Source organism: Anser cygnoides, chromosome 1, assembly GCF_040182565.1.
Source record: "Anser cygnoides isolate HZ-2024a breed goose chromosome 1, Taihu_goose_T2T_genome, whole genome shotgun sequence".
Classification (NCBI taxonomy): domain Eukaryota; kingdom Metazoa; phylum Chordata; class Aves; order Anseriformes; family Anatidae; genus Anser; species Anser cygnoides.
In genome coordinates this window covers 97,722,062-97,740,601 of record NC_089873.1, presented here as the reverse complement: position 1 = coordinate 97,740,601, position 18,540 = coordinate 97,722,062, and the positions used below count along the sequence as shown (strand labels likewise).

General features: G+C 48.2%; 1 protein-coding gene across 6 annotated transcripts in view; it reads left to right on the top strand.

Annotated features, from left to right (window-relative positions):
• LSAMP (limbic system associated membrane protein) overlaps positions 1 to 18,540 on the top strand; it is a 965,491-nt gene that overhangs the window by 773,841 nt on the left and 173,110 nt on the right. Inside the window, exon 1 of one of the 6 annotated variants that reach the window (XM_067003794.1) lies at positions 17,053 to 17,117. The exons of the other annotated variants lie outside the window; for them this stretch is intronic. Coding sequence (XP_066859895.1) covers positions 17,068 to 17,117 — 50 coding nt within the window. The 5' untranslated portion in view covers positions 17,053 to 17,067. Of the gene's footprint in view, positions 1 to 17,052; positions 17,118 to 18,540 lie in introns of those variants that run through there. 6 annotated transcript variants of the gene reach the window in all.

Below are 18,540 nucleotides of genomic sequence, written 5' to 3'. Positions count from 1 at the left end.
GGGAACCCACTCGGGGCACATTTCCCACCATGAAACTGGAGGATATGTGGCTGTTCAGATCCAGCCTTGTTTGGGCTCTGAGCATATCATAAATCTCTGGCACTGGGTGATGCTTTGCTGTGCAAACGAAGTCCAAAGAGAGCCTGAAGCAAAGAAAACGTGTTTGCACTCTCAGTTCCAGCCTGAGTGAATCACAGAATGACTATAAATAAGGAGAAGGAAACTGCTGCAAGGAAGCTGATTACATGAAATTGTCCATTCCCCCCATTTCCTTTTTTCAGGATGGTTCAGTGCATCATCCGTATGTTTCTGACAGGACAATTTTGTTACATTCTAATGCAGAGCCTCTTACGACTGTGGTCATATCATTGTTTTCTCAGCAGTACTGCCCCTCAGTTGCTGTGCAATGTTGCTGAGAGGGTTTCTTGAGCCACCTCCTGACAAAGCCCTGTATTGTAGTACTGGTAGTTTCTTGCTTGTCCTGGGCAGAAGGCAGCACCTGCTGAGCCAAAAGCAATCTCAAGATCTGATCCTTGGTAACTGGTGCAAGTGAGTCTTATGGGACACCCTGACACAACTGTCATGCTCCATGTAAAAGGCTCTGTGCGTGTCCTGCACATGCTAAGCATGTCAAGCAGTGCAGTACAGCTAACACTGACAACCTCTGGCTCATCTGCTCTGGGTCTTCCTAAAATCCTGGCCATGAAAAGAGAGGGGCTCTTCCAAAGACATTGAAATTCCTCTTGTCAGGACCGCCTGTCTCAGCAAACATGTTGACATGGAAGGGTTTCCATGCCTGTGTCTTACTGCAGGAACTCAAGACAAGGCATGTGCTCAGGGTCACTTCGCAGAAGGCCAGAACTGGATGATTCAGTGCAGCTCCCTGTGGCTCCCCACCGTGTGTTGTCTTCTCCAGCCAGCAGGACAAGCCAGCCCATCGTACCTGTTTGGCATGCTGGGAGTTAACAGCAAATCTCACATTCCCAACCACGCTGACTGCAATACCTCACAAACAACATCAAAACACAAAATCTCGTTTCCTAGCAATTGTCCAAGCTAACACCAGCACAAGTCTCCCCATGGTCAGCTCAGACATGGCTAGAGAAACAAATGCAGGGCATGTTGGTTGGTTTCAGCCTTCCCCAAACCCGCACGTATCATGCAGCTGTTGCCTTAGCCAGAAACAGGGACTTAATTAGGTTAGGGTGACCTCCAAAAGTACAGCATTTAAGAACAAAGTTGCAGAGAAAAGCATTGTGGGTACCATTTTGCAAATAACAGTTTTGTCCTGTGGTTGTGCATTGCTCCCAGAATTAGCATGTTCTGGAGCTCCGACTGTTTGTTCCCCATCCTCCTTCCTCTTCCCATATGGGCTACAGTATCAGCTGTTGTGTGCTGATATTCAAGGGAAAGTACATTTTCAGAACTTATGCCCACGAGTAAACAAGGTTAACCTGTGCTTCACTGCAGCATTTTATTGGGGTAAAGATCAGAATAAAATCCTTCTGCATGCTCATACTTTCCCCTGTAGCACTTCCACGATCTCTTCACTCTGAGCAATTGACCCCACAATACCTGTGTAGGGTACCACCTACACACCTTACCCTCATCTGCTGCCAGTCACGGGAGCATCCTCACGTGGACTTGAACTCTTTTGGACCTGTCTGTGGGCATCTTTCCATCACTACCCCTGCTGACATCCCTCCATGTCCCCACTCCATGTGGCAAGTGCTCTGCCGCACAAAGTCACACGCACCGTCCTCCCCTCTTCCCGTTATTTGTTTCTGTGCACGCAGGATGGCCACCCCAGGGGACCTACTGCTGCATTTGCCTTTGCAGTGATCACAGGCGAGTTGAGGGGGATATGACAAATATTAACCTGCAGCTATTAAAATGAGCTGTTCCTACAGGTCCCCCTGTGCGTGACAGCAGCTGCAGAGAGAGGTGGTTCTGATGTCCTCTTTGTCACCCTTCTGAAAAGCCTCCTGCGGAGATGCGCAGAGCTGTGAGCCGCTCACAGAGGTCGTGCAGCGGGAAGCAGAGCTTCTGTACGTGGCAGAGCTCGCAGGTCCACTCCTCTGTTGGAGGTGCTGGGCTTGTATTAGGAGCCTCAGGAGATTAAAACCCATCTAGCTCCCATCCCAGCTCACTCAGGCGGAGGAAAAGATGAGCTGGTTGTTCTTGTCTTTGATGCCAAAAACGCCCTGAACCCACAGTAAGAGGCACAAATCTGATTTGCTCATTAACCTGTGATTATCACCTTCAGTGGCATTTCCTTCTCCTTCTGGACCTGTGTGGTTTTCTCCCTCTCCTCCCATGCTTTTCTGGACCCTGAACTGTCCCATTAAAGCACCAGGTTAAATAACTAGCAGTGAAAGCACAGACCTGTGCTGCTGGCTCTTATGCTGACCAATGCCAGCAAGTAGCCTCCAAGGCCAGAGAAGAAGCTGTGAAACACCAGGAAAGCAACAGAGGAATAAAGAGTAAGAAAAATGTGCTGGCAGAGTGCTATAAATCACCAACTCGGGGAGGAACCACAGGCAGGAAAACAGTAGCATGTAACACAGGGAAATTTTTGTTGTAAACCCAGCATGTTTGGTGATGTGGGTACTGTTTGAAAAGCAAAACCAAGTTCTCAGTTGCCTCCAAAGGTGCTCCAACTGAGCTTTTCTTGATGCATTCTCCATTTAGGCTCATGCTTGCACTCTCAGGGGATCTCCTCTGAGTCACCAGGCAGCTTTCACACAAGTGCTGGAGTTTCAGCCATCCAGGATTTAGCCCACCGTCACTCTTCTCTGTTGAGGTACCTCTGGAAAACAGCTTCTGCCTGTATGGTGCCCTGGGGGTGGTTTGGCTTCTTGGTTACTGGGCTGTTGCCTCGCTCAAACTGTATGGAGAAGACTGAGCATCCAAAACAGTCTTTGAAATGAGGCTTAGAGAGCACGTGATGACTCCCAAACCTGTTTCGTGCCTTGCGGTACAGAAGTAACATCCCTGAGAAGACATTCTTGAGGGGGGTGATTGTAGTGCTAGTCTGCGACCTGGGATACCTGGGTTCATTTCCGTGCTCTTCCAAGCACCTTGTGTGACCTGGGGCCTTGCTCAGATGGCTGCCTGCTTGGGCATCCAGGACAGCCTTAATCCGTGAAGATTTAGCCTGGCCCTGGCTTCCTACCCAGTCATCACAGAGAACCAGGTGCTTCTCTTAGGCCATCTGATCGCACTCTGGGGACATACTCTTTTTTCCTTTGAGAAAAGAATCAAGATTGGCTAGCCTTAGATAACACAGGACCTGAGTCCCTTCAGCTGGGATGAAATAACAGACAGCAGAGTTTATTGCGTGCAGGTAGCAGCGGGGCTGAGCACAGGCTTGGCTTTGGTACCCTGGAGTAACCTCTTAGTACAGTAAGAACGTTTCATGTTTTTCCAACATACTGCACGAGCATTAATAACTGTCCGCCGTTGCTGCACTTTGCTAGTATTACTTTATACAACCCAGGTGCAAAGTGCTACAAACCCTGCCTGGCATCTCTGACAGAGTAGCGGCTTGTTTGGAGGGGTTATGGCATTTTAGTACATGCTCTGAAAGTGAGAAGTCACGGCTTTGGAAGCGGGGCCAGGGGTAATCGCCTGCTCTCAGCAGGATGATAAAATACCTTGGCCCGTGCCCACGGGCTCGCTGGTGGCTCCATTTTAGCATGCACCACTTTGTCTCTTTCTCTTCAAATATTGGGAACATTTGTTTTGCCAGACTCCGGAGAGAGCAGTGCTACTTCTGAGACTCAATCACCGGAGCTAGGGCAGTTCGTGGGTTGATTCAGCAGTGTCACCGCGTCCTTACGAGTCGCTGCTAACCCCCTTGCCCGGCGTTAAAGAAGGCTGAAGTATTAGTTACAAATATTATTTGTCAGGACTGGGCTCTGCTGTTCTTGCACCTTCTAGCAGAAGGAGTTTTCGCACGGAGTTGATAGTGGAAAGGATAAGGATAGCAGAAAAGTAGTGGGACCTTAGAGCATTACTGCTGTGCGATAAGCAATTTGTTTATAAACGGCTTCAGATTTTCTTCCAGTGTTTTAGTGCTTGATAAGTGCTCACTAAAAAGAGTCATTTTTAGACCTCCAGCTGTTCTTTACAAAATGTTTGCCTCAATGAATCATTACTTGCTCAGTATTTGGACTCTTTTATTGGTTAACTGAATATCATGGTAATTATTGGCTTTCTCAACTGGCTGAGTAAAATATTGGTCAGTTGTTTTTGTTGTTGTTTTTTAAATTAAGTTGTCGAGATTTCTTTTTCCATCTGAAATACAGATGTATTAAAATAGACACATTTCACAGAAATGCGTGTTTCTATATGTGGTGATCTTCATCTTTTCAGCCTTAGTGTGTAAATTCTGTTCAAAAGGTGAGAGATAGAAATGGTCAAAATGGCCAGTAACTAAACAGGTTGGGATCTTGTCTGGAATACAGAAAACCCCATCCAAACCATTGTAGGGAAATGAGGCAGGGACTTGTACCTGGATCTTGCGTATACCGAGCAACTCAAGGCTGTTACCTGCTCAGGAATGGCTCTTTCTTGCCAAATAAAAGGAAAAGTTTTAAAGACTGCAATAAAGCATTGGAACAAATTCCAAAACTTCAAAATTTTGCACAAAATGAAATTAATTTATTTTAATTTTTTTGGCCAGTCCTGTGAATAACAAATAGGTGATGTCTGCTATGAATCAGCCTTCATGTTACAAAGCATGAAACCTTGGCAGTTCACAAATTTTCACTGACACCCAGCAAGTTGTCAAATGCTCCCAAGTAGCAAGTGCCGTGAGTGCATGAATCACCGCCATTCAAACTCAGCTCTTTTATTGTGGAAACTGCTAACAACTCAGGAGCATTTTCTTTTAGTGTTTTGTTCACCGGTACCAGCAGATACCTTATGATCCTCCAAAAGAGAAGTAAGGCAGGAGCCCTAGCCAACTGCAGTTGTTAGAAGATTTCAGAAACCTTCCAAAAAAAATGAAGATGTCAGAGTAATGTTTGTCTTTTGCTTATACTCTGGTTGTGTCTTCTTTTTGGTACTTTGGGTTCTTAACCTGAATCACCGTTAGTAATTATGTTGGTAATTACGTGCTGTTCACCTGATGGCTGTGTTCTGCCTTAGAAGTGCCTGGGTATCAATCATATGTGAAGTGGCTACATTTGGAAGCAATTTTGAATACTCTTCGACAGGAAAGAAATATTTAAAAAACAAAAAAACACTATTATTTTTATTTTTTTAATGGCTACTTCTGGAGAATCTGTTGATGTCAAGTGTACTTACGAACTGCAACCTCAGATACTAAGAAATAATCTTTTGGATCTTAATAAAAAAAAAAAAGGCTTCAGACAGCTGTCCAACTCTGGGAAATAAATGGGAACAATTTGATTTTAGCCATGACAATGCACAATCTGGCATTTTTTGAATCAGAAAAACTTGGAGACTGGAAATTAAACTGTCAGTGCTGGAAAGTATGGGACTGTGAAGACCAAAAAGTGTTTAATCAGTGTGTTAGGCTCATTCTTGAAAGGGGCAGGAAAAAGATTGCCCTGGAAGGACAAAACTCTACAAAATGCAATTGCGGTGTAAGGACAGAGGAAGGTGGGTGCAGGAAGGACAGGAGCTGGATGGACAGATGGAGGACAGTGGAGGAAAAAAAAAAGAGTTTGCTTTTCCCACTAGTAATATATGCACGAGAGAAAAATTGTGCTCCCCCCAAATCTTTTCCACGTAGTCGTCCTTAATGTGAGGGACAGAGTAGAAGCTGCCTGTTCAGGTGATGCTGATAGGTTAGTGATGGCACTGTAAATACACAGTCGAATAGTTCCTTGGATGGACAAAGGAATAAGGCGTCAACGTGTGGTGCAAGGTCAGCCGAGGCATTATACTATTAAATTTCTTCATGCAGACAACCATTAGTAAGGTATCTCTGCTTATTGCAGTAATAAGGTATGCTCTGACTGTGTTGTTATCACATACAGAACTTGGGGGCTTTTCTTCATTGCTCTTCTCCCTGATGCCAACAGTACCACTGCACTGTCTGGAGCTGAATCTTCCCTCCCAGCTTTGCTACAGCACCGTCTTCGACAGCGATGTTTGCTCCAGTCCCAGCGACAGTGATTACATCCAGTGCCTGGTGCAATGTGCGACATTTTCAACGAGCTGAAACCAAGTGGTTTCTCTGTGAAGATGTTTTGCCATTACAGACCCTATGTGCTTATAAGGTTTTTCAGTCTCTCATCTCTCAAATCCTAACCCTGATGTTTCCCTTCAGTCTTGCCTCAAACAAAACAGTAGGGCACAGATTAGGGTAACCTGGACCCAGAAAGTCGTGCTGTTATAGGGCCTGAACGTGGATGTGGTTTTCCCTCACTCTGCCCTATTTTGTCTGATGTCTTTAAAGTCCGGTGAATTTGAAGACACCGGGATGAATGGAAGGGCGAGGGGGGCGAACCTGAGCTGCTCTGCCCATTGCTAGTTTATGTGTAAGCAAAACCGAGTGATGCCTGTGTCTTTTGCACGCTCAATTATGTGTTGCCTCCCCACAGCTTGTTAGCTGTCAGTTATGATCTGGGGGGAGTGTTGCAAACTGCTCGTTCCCAAACAGTGTAAACTGCACATTTGTGTATGAACGCAGCTCCCTGCATGCGTGTCTGATCAGCATCTGTAATTGATGTCAGGGAGATTGTTTATGGTGCTGGGATGAGGAGCCCTGGCTTCAGGTCTGAATGAATGACTCTGCTGTGACTTGGCTTTCCATTTTCCTATTGTTTGTTTTATTTGTGAAGCCCTTTTCCTCCATCCTCTCCATCCCTGTCCCTCTGTTTGTAGAGAAAATAGACAGAACTGACATGTAAAGGTGCCCTCAGAGCCAATTTACAGCAATTGGTAAAGATCACACTGTATCCATCTAAAAATGCCTGTCCATAGGGAGCTGCCTCTGAAGCTGAATGTGGGAAAGTGTTTTAGAGAGGTAGCTAGAGCAGGAAAGAAACTGTTTTAAATTGGAGAGGGGCAGATCAATTCAAAACCAGCAAGGCTGTCCTCAGCCCTTCACCTACGCCTTGTCGGAGAGCTGAGAGTGTGATTGAATTTTTTTTTTTTTTATTACCATACATTTTTGCACTCCTTGGTTTTAACTCAAATAGCAGAAGCACTAAAGTCCTGCTAGATTCACTGTATTAGCAGCTCCTTCATAACCACAAAGTAAAGAGCCATCAACGAAAAGCTCTAGTCTGTGTCTTTACAGACGCAAATCCCTTGGCATTTGGATCTTGTGTTTGCAGGTTATTGGGGTGGCACTTTCTTTTTATTTGGGGCTTCTTTTTTGCTTCGGCTTTAGGTAAAGCTAAGACCTATCCACAAAGTTTGACACTAGAATTTGGCCAAAAACATTATTTTTTCTTTTTGCCCTATCTACCTAGCCAAACTAATTTGGAGTTTTGCTGGTTATGCCAGCTGGAAAAATAAATTGGCAATGGAGTCCTGTTTCTTTGGCAAAGCCTGTCTGTTCCCAAGAACGCATTAAGTCTCGTTTCTGTTGTGCAGCAGGGAGCACGCACTCAGAGCTGGTTTCCTCACCCACTGCTCCAGCTTGGTTTCAGCGTGCCCCCTGATGTGAGAAACCCTCTCCCTGGGCTCCCAGCTTCTGGGTCATCCACAGTGCTCCTCGGTGCTCCCCTCTCTGTTAGCTTCAGCATACCGTCATGTTACCTACCCGCGCTGTTTTGTTGCCTTTTGCATATTCAGCAAGCTTTCCTTAGCAATGCTGAACTCGTGCTCACTCCGACTGCTACAGCGACATTCTCAGGTAGCTTTTGCAGGAGCAAATAAGCCTCCGAGCTTCAGCAAGGTTTAACTTGTGCATCTCCAGAGTTTGGGGCAGTTTGGGTTCGTGCTCTAGGACACCCCTGATGAGCATCAAGTAGAGCAAGGCATCCGTGGTCCTTGCAGCTGGTGCAAGGCTCTACCATTCGTTTGGCAAGCAGCGTGCACCTTCAAGTCGTCTGTAAGGTTTTTAATGCTGAGAAAAATGATCTGATTCTTTATTCCTTCTGCAGGCTTGTTGTCTCCCTCTCTCCCTTGCCCCCTATGCATAACTGTTGTAAAGCTATCTTTAGCTGAGCTACTGATTAATCCAGCATTAATCGACCTCCCTAATTGTACTTTGCTATTTTCTCTCCCTTTATCCTTAAATTGCTCTACTGGGCAGGGGGTCTGGAGGGCAAACACATTCATTATCTTACCGGCAAACAAGATACGAATTGCACTGCGGGGGACAAAATTAAATTTACAGTTTCCCCTTGTACATGTCATAAACTATTGATTTAAAACAAGGGGGGACGCAGCAGTAGAGCCAGCATATTGGCTATCTTGCGCTGTTCTCGCTGTGTTCTGCCGGAGTGCTTGCAGGCAGCCCCTGTGAGGCTTGCTGGCAAGGAGTTGCTGGTCCCCCAGGGGACTTGCAGGGCAATGGAAAGGCAGAGGGAAGTGTGGTGTAGGTGTAGTTTGTTCGGTAGGTCCATGGGTGGGTTATCAAGGGCTCTATTTTCGGCTCTAGATACTAAAGACCTACAATGGACTCTCTGGTGGTGTTGTATTCTGTGGACAGGGACCACATTCAAAGCCTGCCTTTCTACCTCCCACATATTGTCTGTGCTCAACTCTCCCTGCCCATTTTAGGGGTTTTAGAAGTGTCATCTTCAGATCTCTTGAGTACCACTCCAGCTCTGCCCAGCCTTCCTTTTCCACATTGGAGATGGTTTTTGCCTTGAATAAGCCTTCTGCTTTTTTCCCCATCCCATTATTTGCTTGTGGGAGGGATAGTTCTTCCCATACGTGCGAAGTCTAGCACGATGAGGACCTCTTTAGGAACCCCATGCGTATAGCCCAGTCCCAATGACGGGGGAAGGGAAGGGATTTCAGACGTTGCCTGTTGAGCTAGGTGTAGGTGCTCCACCAAACCAAGGAGTACCTCTGTCGTGCTCAGCCAGCATGAGCCTTAGCAACTGGAAAGCCGCTAAAGCTCAGCGTTTGGCTCCGTGCCCCCTTCCCTTTTCATGTCATCTCAACCAGGCTGGAAGCACTCACATGGTGGAAGCCAGGAAGAGGCATACAGTGCATTCACACAAGAGAAACGTCCTACTTGTGGTACTGGTTGTCAACAGCAGCCCCCACGCTGCGCCCCTCCGCTGCTGCTGGGCAGGGTCTGAATGGCAGGAGCAGGTATGGGGACAAACGCGAACTTGGTGCTTGGTGGAACGTCGTTCGTTACATGTTTAATGATGTTAAAAAAGAATTTAGCGCCTCCTGCGCTGGCAGCCAGTTCTCATTACCAGTTAATTGGACCTAGATGCAGTCACTGTTGAAATCTATTGTCAGGAGCAAGTTGTTATATTAGTGTAGGTGCACCTTGGGAGGGCTGCTTATGTCCCCAGACTGCATGAGGGAGTCAAAGGCTGCAACTGTATAAAATATTTCCTCTTCCTAGTCTTCCCTGAGGACAGATCCCATTAAGGTATACTCTGGCAAGACTAATAGGGCTGCTGACAAGGGTTGAACCTGTACGTTGACCAGACAGCGCAGGGGTTTCAGCACCTCTTCTGCACCAGAAATCTTGTTGCCTCTCCCTGAGAGCTGTGTGAAAGGTGGGAACATCTGTCTGGAGAAATCTTCCCTTGCCCTCCCTTGCCTTCTTTGAGCTGTGGGGAATCTGTCTGGGTCCTCGTGGAGAACTAGATGCAAGACTGCATACTGTGTGCTGCTATAGGACCTAATCTAACAAGTGGCCAAAGATAAGCACTGGCTGCTGAGATTCGATGTGAAAATCTGTGCAGAGGAAACTATTTGCGGTAAGGAACTTTTATTAGCTCCAGGATATTGACTACATACACTCGAGCACTGTCTTCTCTCATCTTATCTGTTGCTTTAACTGTGTGCCTACCCACTGACCCGACTCTTCCAGATCGTTCCTTTAATCAGCTTGGGGATGTAGGAGAATATTTTGTCAGAGAATATTTCTGACTGCCAAACTTAGTTTATTTGTGTCTCATTGCAAAACAGACCCCAAGAGGTGAAATGCCGTAATCACTTGCATTTCTGATTCCCCAGATCACTTGCCTCTAAATAACTATGATGTGCTTTGAGTACTGGGTAAGAATTTAATGATGTTATCACAATTAACCTGCCATCTTTTTATTTTTCATTTTTTTCTTTTTTTACAGCTATGGAATTAACTTTAATTTTGAGCCGAAGGCTTTGTTGTCAACAACTTTATCTATTTGCCAGCTCACCACAGAATCCTTACCAGCACATAAAATGCGAAGGCACAAAGCATTTTAAAACTCAAACACATCTTTCGTTGCACAGTTTCTCATGTTCATATTATCAGGATGGTCTCGTGCAGTCTGTGACACCTCACTAAAATCACCCACTGCTGCAGCAGCCTCACCTACCCCCAGGCCTCACAAAGTGAGCACATCAGCTCTTCACTTACTGGGCCACATAGTGGAATGGGAGTGTGGATTCTGGTGTGGAGTTGGGGATTGCATTAGTTGGTATCCTGCTGTCCTTCCCACTCCTGTTTTCTTGGTTCTGTGAGAACCTGCTATGTCCATTTTCCTTCCTTGCTTGGTGTTGTGGATTTCCTAAGGACATCAAACACTCTGGTCAAAGAAAACCTTCCCAGGTGGGCTCTGTATCCTCAATTTTGTAGCAATACCTTTTCTAGAGCTGGCTAAGGATCTCATTAGGGCTTTCACTCCTGTGTCTTCTCCACAGAGGATGTGAGCTTCCTTCAATCTGGAGTAGGGCATTCAAGCAACGTTGATGGGTGCTTTTCAGCTCTGGGGTCCTCAGTCCCCACTCCGGTATATCAGCTAGTAGGGAGGCTCTCAACTACCATTCACCAGAAGGCTCCAACTTGGTACAGTCAGCTTTGTAACAGTCTCATTTTCATCACTCCTTCAACACGATTGCATTTTTTTCTTTCAACAATAGGTTTATTCGCCATATTGAGAGGTTAAAGTGACTTTCCGCCCACTTTGGGCAATTTAAGACTCTGACATGAGACAACTAAGCTATGGTGCCATTAGTCACTCAGTCTCTACTTTTCTCTTTCATATGACACATCTTACCCTCCTTCCTTGCTTGTTCTTCAACAAGGGATTTCTCCACCTTTCTCATTCTCTGCGCCAGCCCAAGTATGAAGCAGAGCAGCTGTCTCCTCTCTGCCTGGCCCAAGGGTCTGAGCATCTGGATGAAAGTGCTGACTCCTCTCTTTTCTGCAGCACAGAAGATGTACCCTAATACCCTTCACTTCCAAGCAGAACTGGAGCTAGTCCAGCTTGAGAAATCTGCCTAGAATCTCAATTTCCCTCTCCTTGCCTGCTGTCACCAGAGAAATCCCAGCTACATCAAGTGCTTATTCTGGTCCTTGGCTTGCTGAATTGCTGGGGAAGGTGACTCGGGAGAATTTTGGGTCCCTGCCAGTCATTCAGAAGCCAATAGCAGCAGAGGTATCTGTCACTCATCGCACCTGTGCCAAAACGTGGGCATGGGCCTGGGAGCTTTGAGGAGCCCTTGAAATGTCATGGTGTGCGGGCGTTCAGGGATTCTGGAGGGTCACCTGCTCGTCCCTTTTGCTCTTCTTCTTTAATAATCGTACACATCTGCAGACTGACCTAACCAGAGACAATTGTAAATCTCTTCCAGGAGCAAACTGCCTTCCTCCTCCTCTGCCATCTATCGCTGAAGAGTGGGTGCCCATGTGCAAGCCCTCCGTGAGCCTGCACTTGTATCTGTGCCCCAAGTCATGGCTGTTTGCTCTGCCGAGTACGTTGCCTATAAAGGAATTACTACAGCATATGGCCGACACTACACACTTCATATGTTGTTGATCACATTACGGAGCCCGGCCACATGTCCCTCCTGCAGCCAGGGGAAAGTGCCGGCCCGGCTCCCGTCAAGTGGCCCTCCTTCATCTGCCTTTCCACGAGCAGCTTCGTGATCAGGCGTTGCTGAGATGTGAGGGTAGTGCCAAAAAGTTGGCAGCAGATGAAGCGACGAGGAAGCGACTTGCGGAAGTCAGCTGGAAGAGGGGACAGTATGGAGGAAATTAGGGAGGAAGGAGGAGTTCAGGTTTGTGAATGGAAGAGAAAGGGAATAAAAGGAGAGTGATGACTTGAAGGAAGAAATAACGGACAGCTGTGTTTTGAAGGAGATGTAAAATGAACATTCTTGCCTCTCTCAGCTATTAAAGATCTCTTTGATTGTGTTTTTAATCCCAGATTGTTATCCCAGGAGTCAGGTCTAAATTCAGAGTGGATAATTGCAGCCTGACCTACTTGCCAGTCCCGTTCTGGTGGCAATAGGGTCTCACTTTATGAACCAAACTGTGTCGTACTGCTGCTGTGATCTAACCCAAAAGGAACTTCGTCTCACTGCTAACAACAGCTGTGACACAGGCCTCTTCGTGTTTGGGTGTGGGTACGCACACCACCATTTGTATGCACCCATCCCAGTTCCTCCCCAGGAAAATTCCCCCTGTGTGTTAGGGGAGGATCCCTCCACAGTTTGAGAACACCACATGCCGTCAGAGGTGCCGTCAGAGGTGCATACTCTACCCTTGGTAGAGTAAACAGATGGGGGCCTGGGAGTTTGCAGTGCATTTACAGCAGCTTCCTTGGTGAGATTGGGTCGTGGCGAAGGCAGGCACCAGGGTGGAAGGAGCCAGCTCTGCTGGGGCTGTGCGTTGTCCCCCTGCACACTGGGTGCTGGCAGATGGCAGAGCTGTTCCCAGAGGCTTTCAAGGGCTGGTGTGGGTGAACATCCTGTTGAGGTGTTCACATTTCAGCTTTCAAAGCACTGCTGTCCCAGACAGAATAAAGAACAGCAACTTCCTCTTTGAACTCATAGAATGATTTCACTGGGAAGGGGGCTTTGGTGGTCTCTCGTCCAACTCCCTGCTCAAAGCAGGGCTAACTTCAGTGTTAGATGAGGTTGCTCAGGACCTGTCTGCATCAAATTTTGGAAATCTCCCAGGATGGTGATTCTTCAACCTGTCTTGGCACGTTTCCAGTGCTGATCTACCCTCATTATGAAAATATTTTTCTATCTGTCCAACCAAACATTTTGGGAGCCCAAAACTGCTCCAGATGCAGCCTCAGAAGTGCTGATTAGAGGGGAATAATCATTTACTCTGGCCTGCTGGCTACACTCTCATTATTGCAGCCAGCTATGCATTTAGCCTTCCCTGCTGCAAGGGCATGCTGCAGACTGATGTTCAACTTTTTCTCACTGGGATTCTCTGGTCTTTTTCTGCAGAGCTGCTCCCTATCTAGTTAGTCCTCATCCCCTAGTGTTGCATGGGGTCATTTCAACAGGTGTAAGACTTTGCACTTGTCCTTGCTGAACTTCATGAGGTTCCTGCCATCCATTTTCTCCAGGTCCGTTGAATGGCAGCCCTGCCCTCTGGTGAGTCAGCCACCTGACTGAATTAGGTTTCATTCCTGAGGCTGACGGGGGTTGTTCTGTCCCATCATCCAGGTTGCCAATGATCAGGTGCACCCGTCTTTCTGGTCTTACTGTGCAGAAGAAGCAGAGAACATAATGATGCCACCATTAGCGTGACTTACAGTGCAGAAAGCCAGAGGCTGTCCCCAGCCTCTGAGGTATGAAAGCAGTATGAGGCACCTTCTGCCTTGAAGAGGATGCAGGTTAAATAAACAAGGCAGAGAAAGGGCAAGAAAAAAAACTGAGACCGGGGGATGTTTTGGCCTTCTTGAGTTGACATTTCAGGCAGTTTCAGCGCTGAGAGTAGAAATGTGTTTGCTGAGTATCAGGACAGCATGATAAACATGCCCTGGGCTGCCCAGCCCACTGCACGCAAGGGTTTTGACATTATCAAGCCCGCAGATAACCTGGGGAGCTTTCTTTCCTTCCCCAGCCTGCCTTACCTCGCTTTTTAGTCCCCATGGAAATGTCCAGGGTGGGAGTTTGTCAGTGCCATCAACTCAGCTCCATGGAGGAGATCTGTGTGTTGGTGCCCCCTGTGGTGTGGGGCTGGGGGCTGCCCTGGAGGGGGGCTGGGCTGAAGGCAGGGCCCGGTCCCCAGCTCAGCGAGCCTGGGGTTTCAGCTGTTAGAGAGATGAGGGGAGCAGTAAAATCTGCTAATGCAATAATAGTAATTAATAACAATAATGGGTGCTTTTAATGTATTTTGGCATGATTTACTAGGCAGGGAGTGCCGTAGGAGAGCAGAGCACTTTGCAGGCGAGAATAAAAAGGCAAGGTGACTGGGCCCTAAATTGCACATCTGGGCATGATTTGGAGAGGCAATTTATTGACACCATAAATGACGGCTTTTGCGAGCAGCTTGTTTTGGTGCCTGTGAGGGAGAGCGTGGCTCCTGATTTAGGGCTCTGTGCAGCAGTCCTTGCTCTCTGGGTGGGACTCCGGGGGTGTCCATCGTGGCGGGGGCGAAGGCGTTAATGGCAGCAGCGCCACTGCTTCAGAGCGGCCTGGTGGGGCTGGTGCCGCTCCGCAGGCCTCCATCTCTCACCCTCTCACTGTGAGCGCGTGTGGGCCCAGCTCTTGCTGTCAGACCGACAGGAAGGGTTACTTCTGCCCCTAGAAGTGAGCTGTTCTTGCAGGGGTGAGGCGTGAAAGGCAAAGGGAGAAGCGCGGCCTCGCAGCACGTAGGTAGCGCTCTCATTGATCTCAGAGATTTCGTGTCAGCGCAGCGGGAGGAGTTGGCCTCCATGCTGCAGAGCCTTGCCTGGGTGAGCGGGCGTTTTTCCATGGCTTTTATTAATGTTACTATTATACGGCCTGCAGCGTGTGAGGAGCTTGCCAGGATGCAGCACTCCCTTCCCTGAGGCTGCAGGCAGCAGGCAGCAGCCAGGCATGGAGGCGTGAGCACTGGGGACCTGGCAGCATCACCTGGCCAAGGGCAGGGGTGCCCCCCCGCCAGGCTTCTGCAAAACGGGACAACCTCAGACAGGGCAGCAGGAAAACTCTTGAGGACAAAGTCATTGGTGAGAGATGGGCTGAAGGGCAAGATAAATGAAAGCAAACAAACCAGAAAAAAACAATCCGTAAAAGCCCTGGGCTCAGCCTGGAGGTCATCCCTGCCTCTGCGTGCGAAGAGGATGCATAAGCACAATGTGGAGGAGGGTCAGGGAGGCTCGCCAGCCGCACGGCAGAGTGTGGGTGCTTATTAGAGCTCATCAAGCGTCTTTTAATGAACTTCTGAACTAGCAGGGGTCAGATGAAACAGTAGGCGAGGTGTAAATGAGAAGGAAGCCATGGGGAGCGAGAAGCAGCAGCGAGGGGGCTGTGGTTGTGTGGTGCTAGGAGCAGGACAGGGAGCCACAGGTGGGGGATGCAATTGAAAAGCTGAAACTGAATATGATGAGCATCCCCTCTGCAGCATTAGCTTCTTGCAAGGCGACAGGCAGGTTCTAGGCTGGTTGTGAAGAAGCATGAAGGGGCTGGCATTGAGCTGCTTGCAGTCCCCAAGCCAGGCGCTGAGCTTCCCTCTGGGGATTATAATTCGTTAAGGCAGGGGAACCCGGTCTGCAGGGTGACATGGGCTCACTTGGTAGCCTCCTGAGGCTCCTCTGCCCAAGCAGGGCTGTCCTCACCTTGGGATGTGTCTTGGGGCTCACCAAACCTGCTCTGGTAACCCCCTGGGTACAGACCCACACTCTGAGGGGTCTGTGTGCATGAAGGGAGTATCCTAAAGTCGGGGTGCGGGGACATGTCTGTGTGAGGAAGCTGTACCTGCAAATGGCTGACGCTCTGGTACCTCTCAGCGGCAGCTCTGCTGGCATCGTAGGCTCGTCTCTGTGCGGGTTTTTGCTGACGGGGATGATATATGCATACAAAGTATTTTGTTATTGTTATTATTACCCAAAGTTATGGATCAGCTTGAGAAACTCAAATGCAGTAAATCACTGGGACTGGGGTAGCATTAGTCTCAGGGCTCTGAAGTAAATAATGCATGAAATATACTGACAGCGGTGTCTGACGGATCCTTATAAACAGCATCTCTCTAACGAGCACAGAGCTGCTAATAGCGGGGCCGGATTCGGGGAGAAAACGCTGAAACCTCGCCGCTTTCAGCTGGGATGATGCAGATCAGCAGACACCCCCGCCAGCCACGAGGACCAGCGGCTGGCTTTGGGCTTCGAGGTCTTCGGAGGGGGAGTGCTGCGGGTGTGCTAACTGCTATTGTTATTTTTTTTTCTTTTTTTTAATAATCAAAAGACATCCTGGGAATTACAGATCTATGAGCTCTCTTTCAGCTCCAGCCAAACTGATTGTGAAGCTAATTAAAGACAGACGAGTACAACAGTGGGATAAGCGTAACATGACAGGGTCAATCCAGTATGGCTTCTGGGGAGTAAAACTATGCCTTTTTGAGCCACAAGTTTTTATTTTTTTAAGTTTAATAAAATAAGAGATAAAGGTGATCCCCAGCAGACATAATGTACTTTGATTTTCATAAAGCCTTTGATAAGGCCTTTCACACAAAATTATGAAGGGAAATAAATAGCCACGGGAGAAGGGGCAAGGTCTTGTCACAGATTAAAAACCATTTGAGCGCTAAGAAGCAAAGAATAGTCGCTCCTTCCCAGGGAGATAAGTTAATAGTGGGAGTCAGCAGGTCCCGTGGAGGTGTCGGTACCTTGGCGAGGACCCCAGCCTGGTTTGACCGGTGAGAGATGCATCAGCGTTGCCAAAAGCCGTAGGAGATGCTGAAGGATGGCCTGCTCTGGGAGAAGCAGCCAGACTTCTGCTGGGACTCATCCCGGCTTCTCCCAGGTCTCCTCCTGGGGGATAGCTCCTCCGTACCACTCGCCTTCCCCCCGCCGTGCCGAGCAGAGGCGAGCAGGGGCTGCCACCTCCGTGAGTCAGCAGAGCCCACAGGCACCGTGGGGACAGGGCCACAGGATGACGGATGAGCTGTAGTGCGGACGAGCGTATGGTAATGCAGGCTGCAAAAATAGTCTCCACATCAGCTGTGTGGTGGTGATGAGCGCTGAGCTCCCGGGCTCCTTGGAGGGAAGAGATTGGGAGTCATGGTGAGTAACTCGATAAAAGCTTCTTCAGTGGGTAGCGTCAGTTCCAAAAGCATAGAGGATGCTTGGTTGCCTTTAAGGGACAGGAAAACAATAGGGAATATGTTATAAAAAATGACATTATCTTGAACACTGGCTACACCCTCATTTAAGACAGCGTGTAGAATTACCAGAGGGCTGTGAAGCATGGTTAGTAATCTTGTGAGGTTTACCTACAAGGAGGCAGTCAGTTGGACTGAACAGGGCTTTTTTTCCTCTTTTTTTTTTTTTTTTCATTTCCACCGTTTGCAAGCTCGCAAAAACGTACAAGCGCCATTTCCCTTCCGTAGCTCTCCCTTCTCCTGTCTTGCGACGTGCCCTCTACTGTCCCTGCGCGCGCATTGCCTGCGCTCGCTCCTGGCCCGCTCCGAAGGGAGCTCACAGGCACCGGGCATCCGCAGCCTCCCCGAAGAGGCACGCTAAAGGCTTGTAATTGAGTTATTTACACTAATGAAGGGTGCAGCGGAAACTGATCGGTCCCTCCTTTTTCTGTCCTGCTGTAATACTAGAACAAGAGGTCACTTGGAGATGCTAATGGTGGCTTAATTTAGACCACATGAAAGGAGACACTTTTTCACACAGCAGGTAGTCAGTCTGTGAAATCCACACCGCCTCCGGAGGTCAGGGAGTCAAACACTGCAGAAGGATTTGTAAAGTTTCAGGGTAATTTTTCTGTGTGCAATAATCGCTATTATTACTGAGGATGTGGGAGCACCCTGGGGACCCCAGTCCAGAGGGGACCCCATGCACTGCATGGTGCCTGTGGTTGCGTTAATCTCAGTGGCCAAAAAAGATGGTATTGGTCTGGTTGTATGCTGGTGGGGTGATGGTAAAAGGGCCACACCCAAGCTCAAGCCCTCTGCGTTGCTCTTTGATTTCCCTTCTCCTGCACCAGCCCTATAACCTCACCATTGAGCTAGTGTTTCCCCTCCCTTGGTGTCGTGAGGGCTCTGCTTTCAAGCTGTAAATCAGCCTTTTGCTCTGATGTTAAAAAGGGAAGGGAAGGACAAGAAACCTTTACCCAAAAGTCTTTCTGTGACCCGCAGTGCTCTGGGTGATGCTTGGGCACGCTGCCTCCAGGACAGCCTCACACCTCTGACCCTTTTCCTGGGTCTCCTGAACATGAAGTCTCCAGACCAGTGGCTTCGCCGCCCCTATGGTCAGTTCGTGGCACACCTCTGCCCTTCCTGGGCGTTGCCTGTGGCGCTGTAAGCTACTTAGCAAGGCTGACTGGTGTGGGTATTGGTGGGTTTCCCCGTGGGCACCACAAGCCTGTGGATTATGGTAGTGTCGAAGAGCTTTAAACATATAAAGGTGTTTACATTTACCAGCAAGAACAAAGCAGAACAGAACAGGGAAAAATATTTTCAAAGCCATCCTTGTCTCT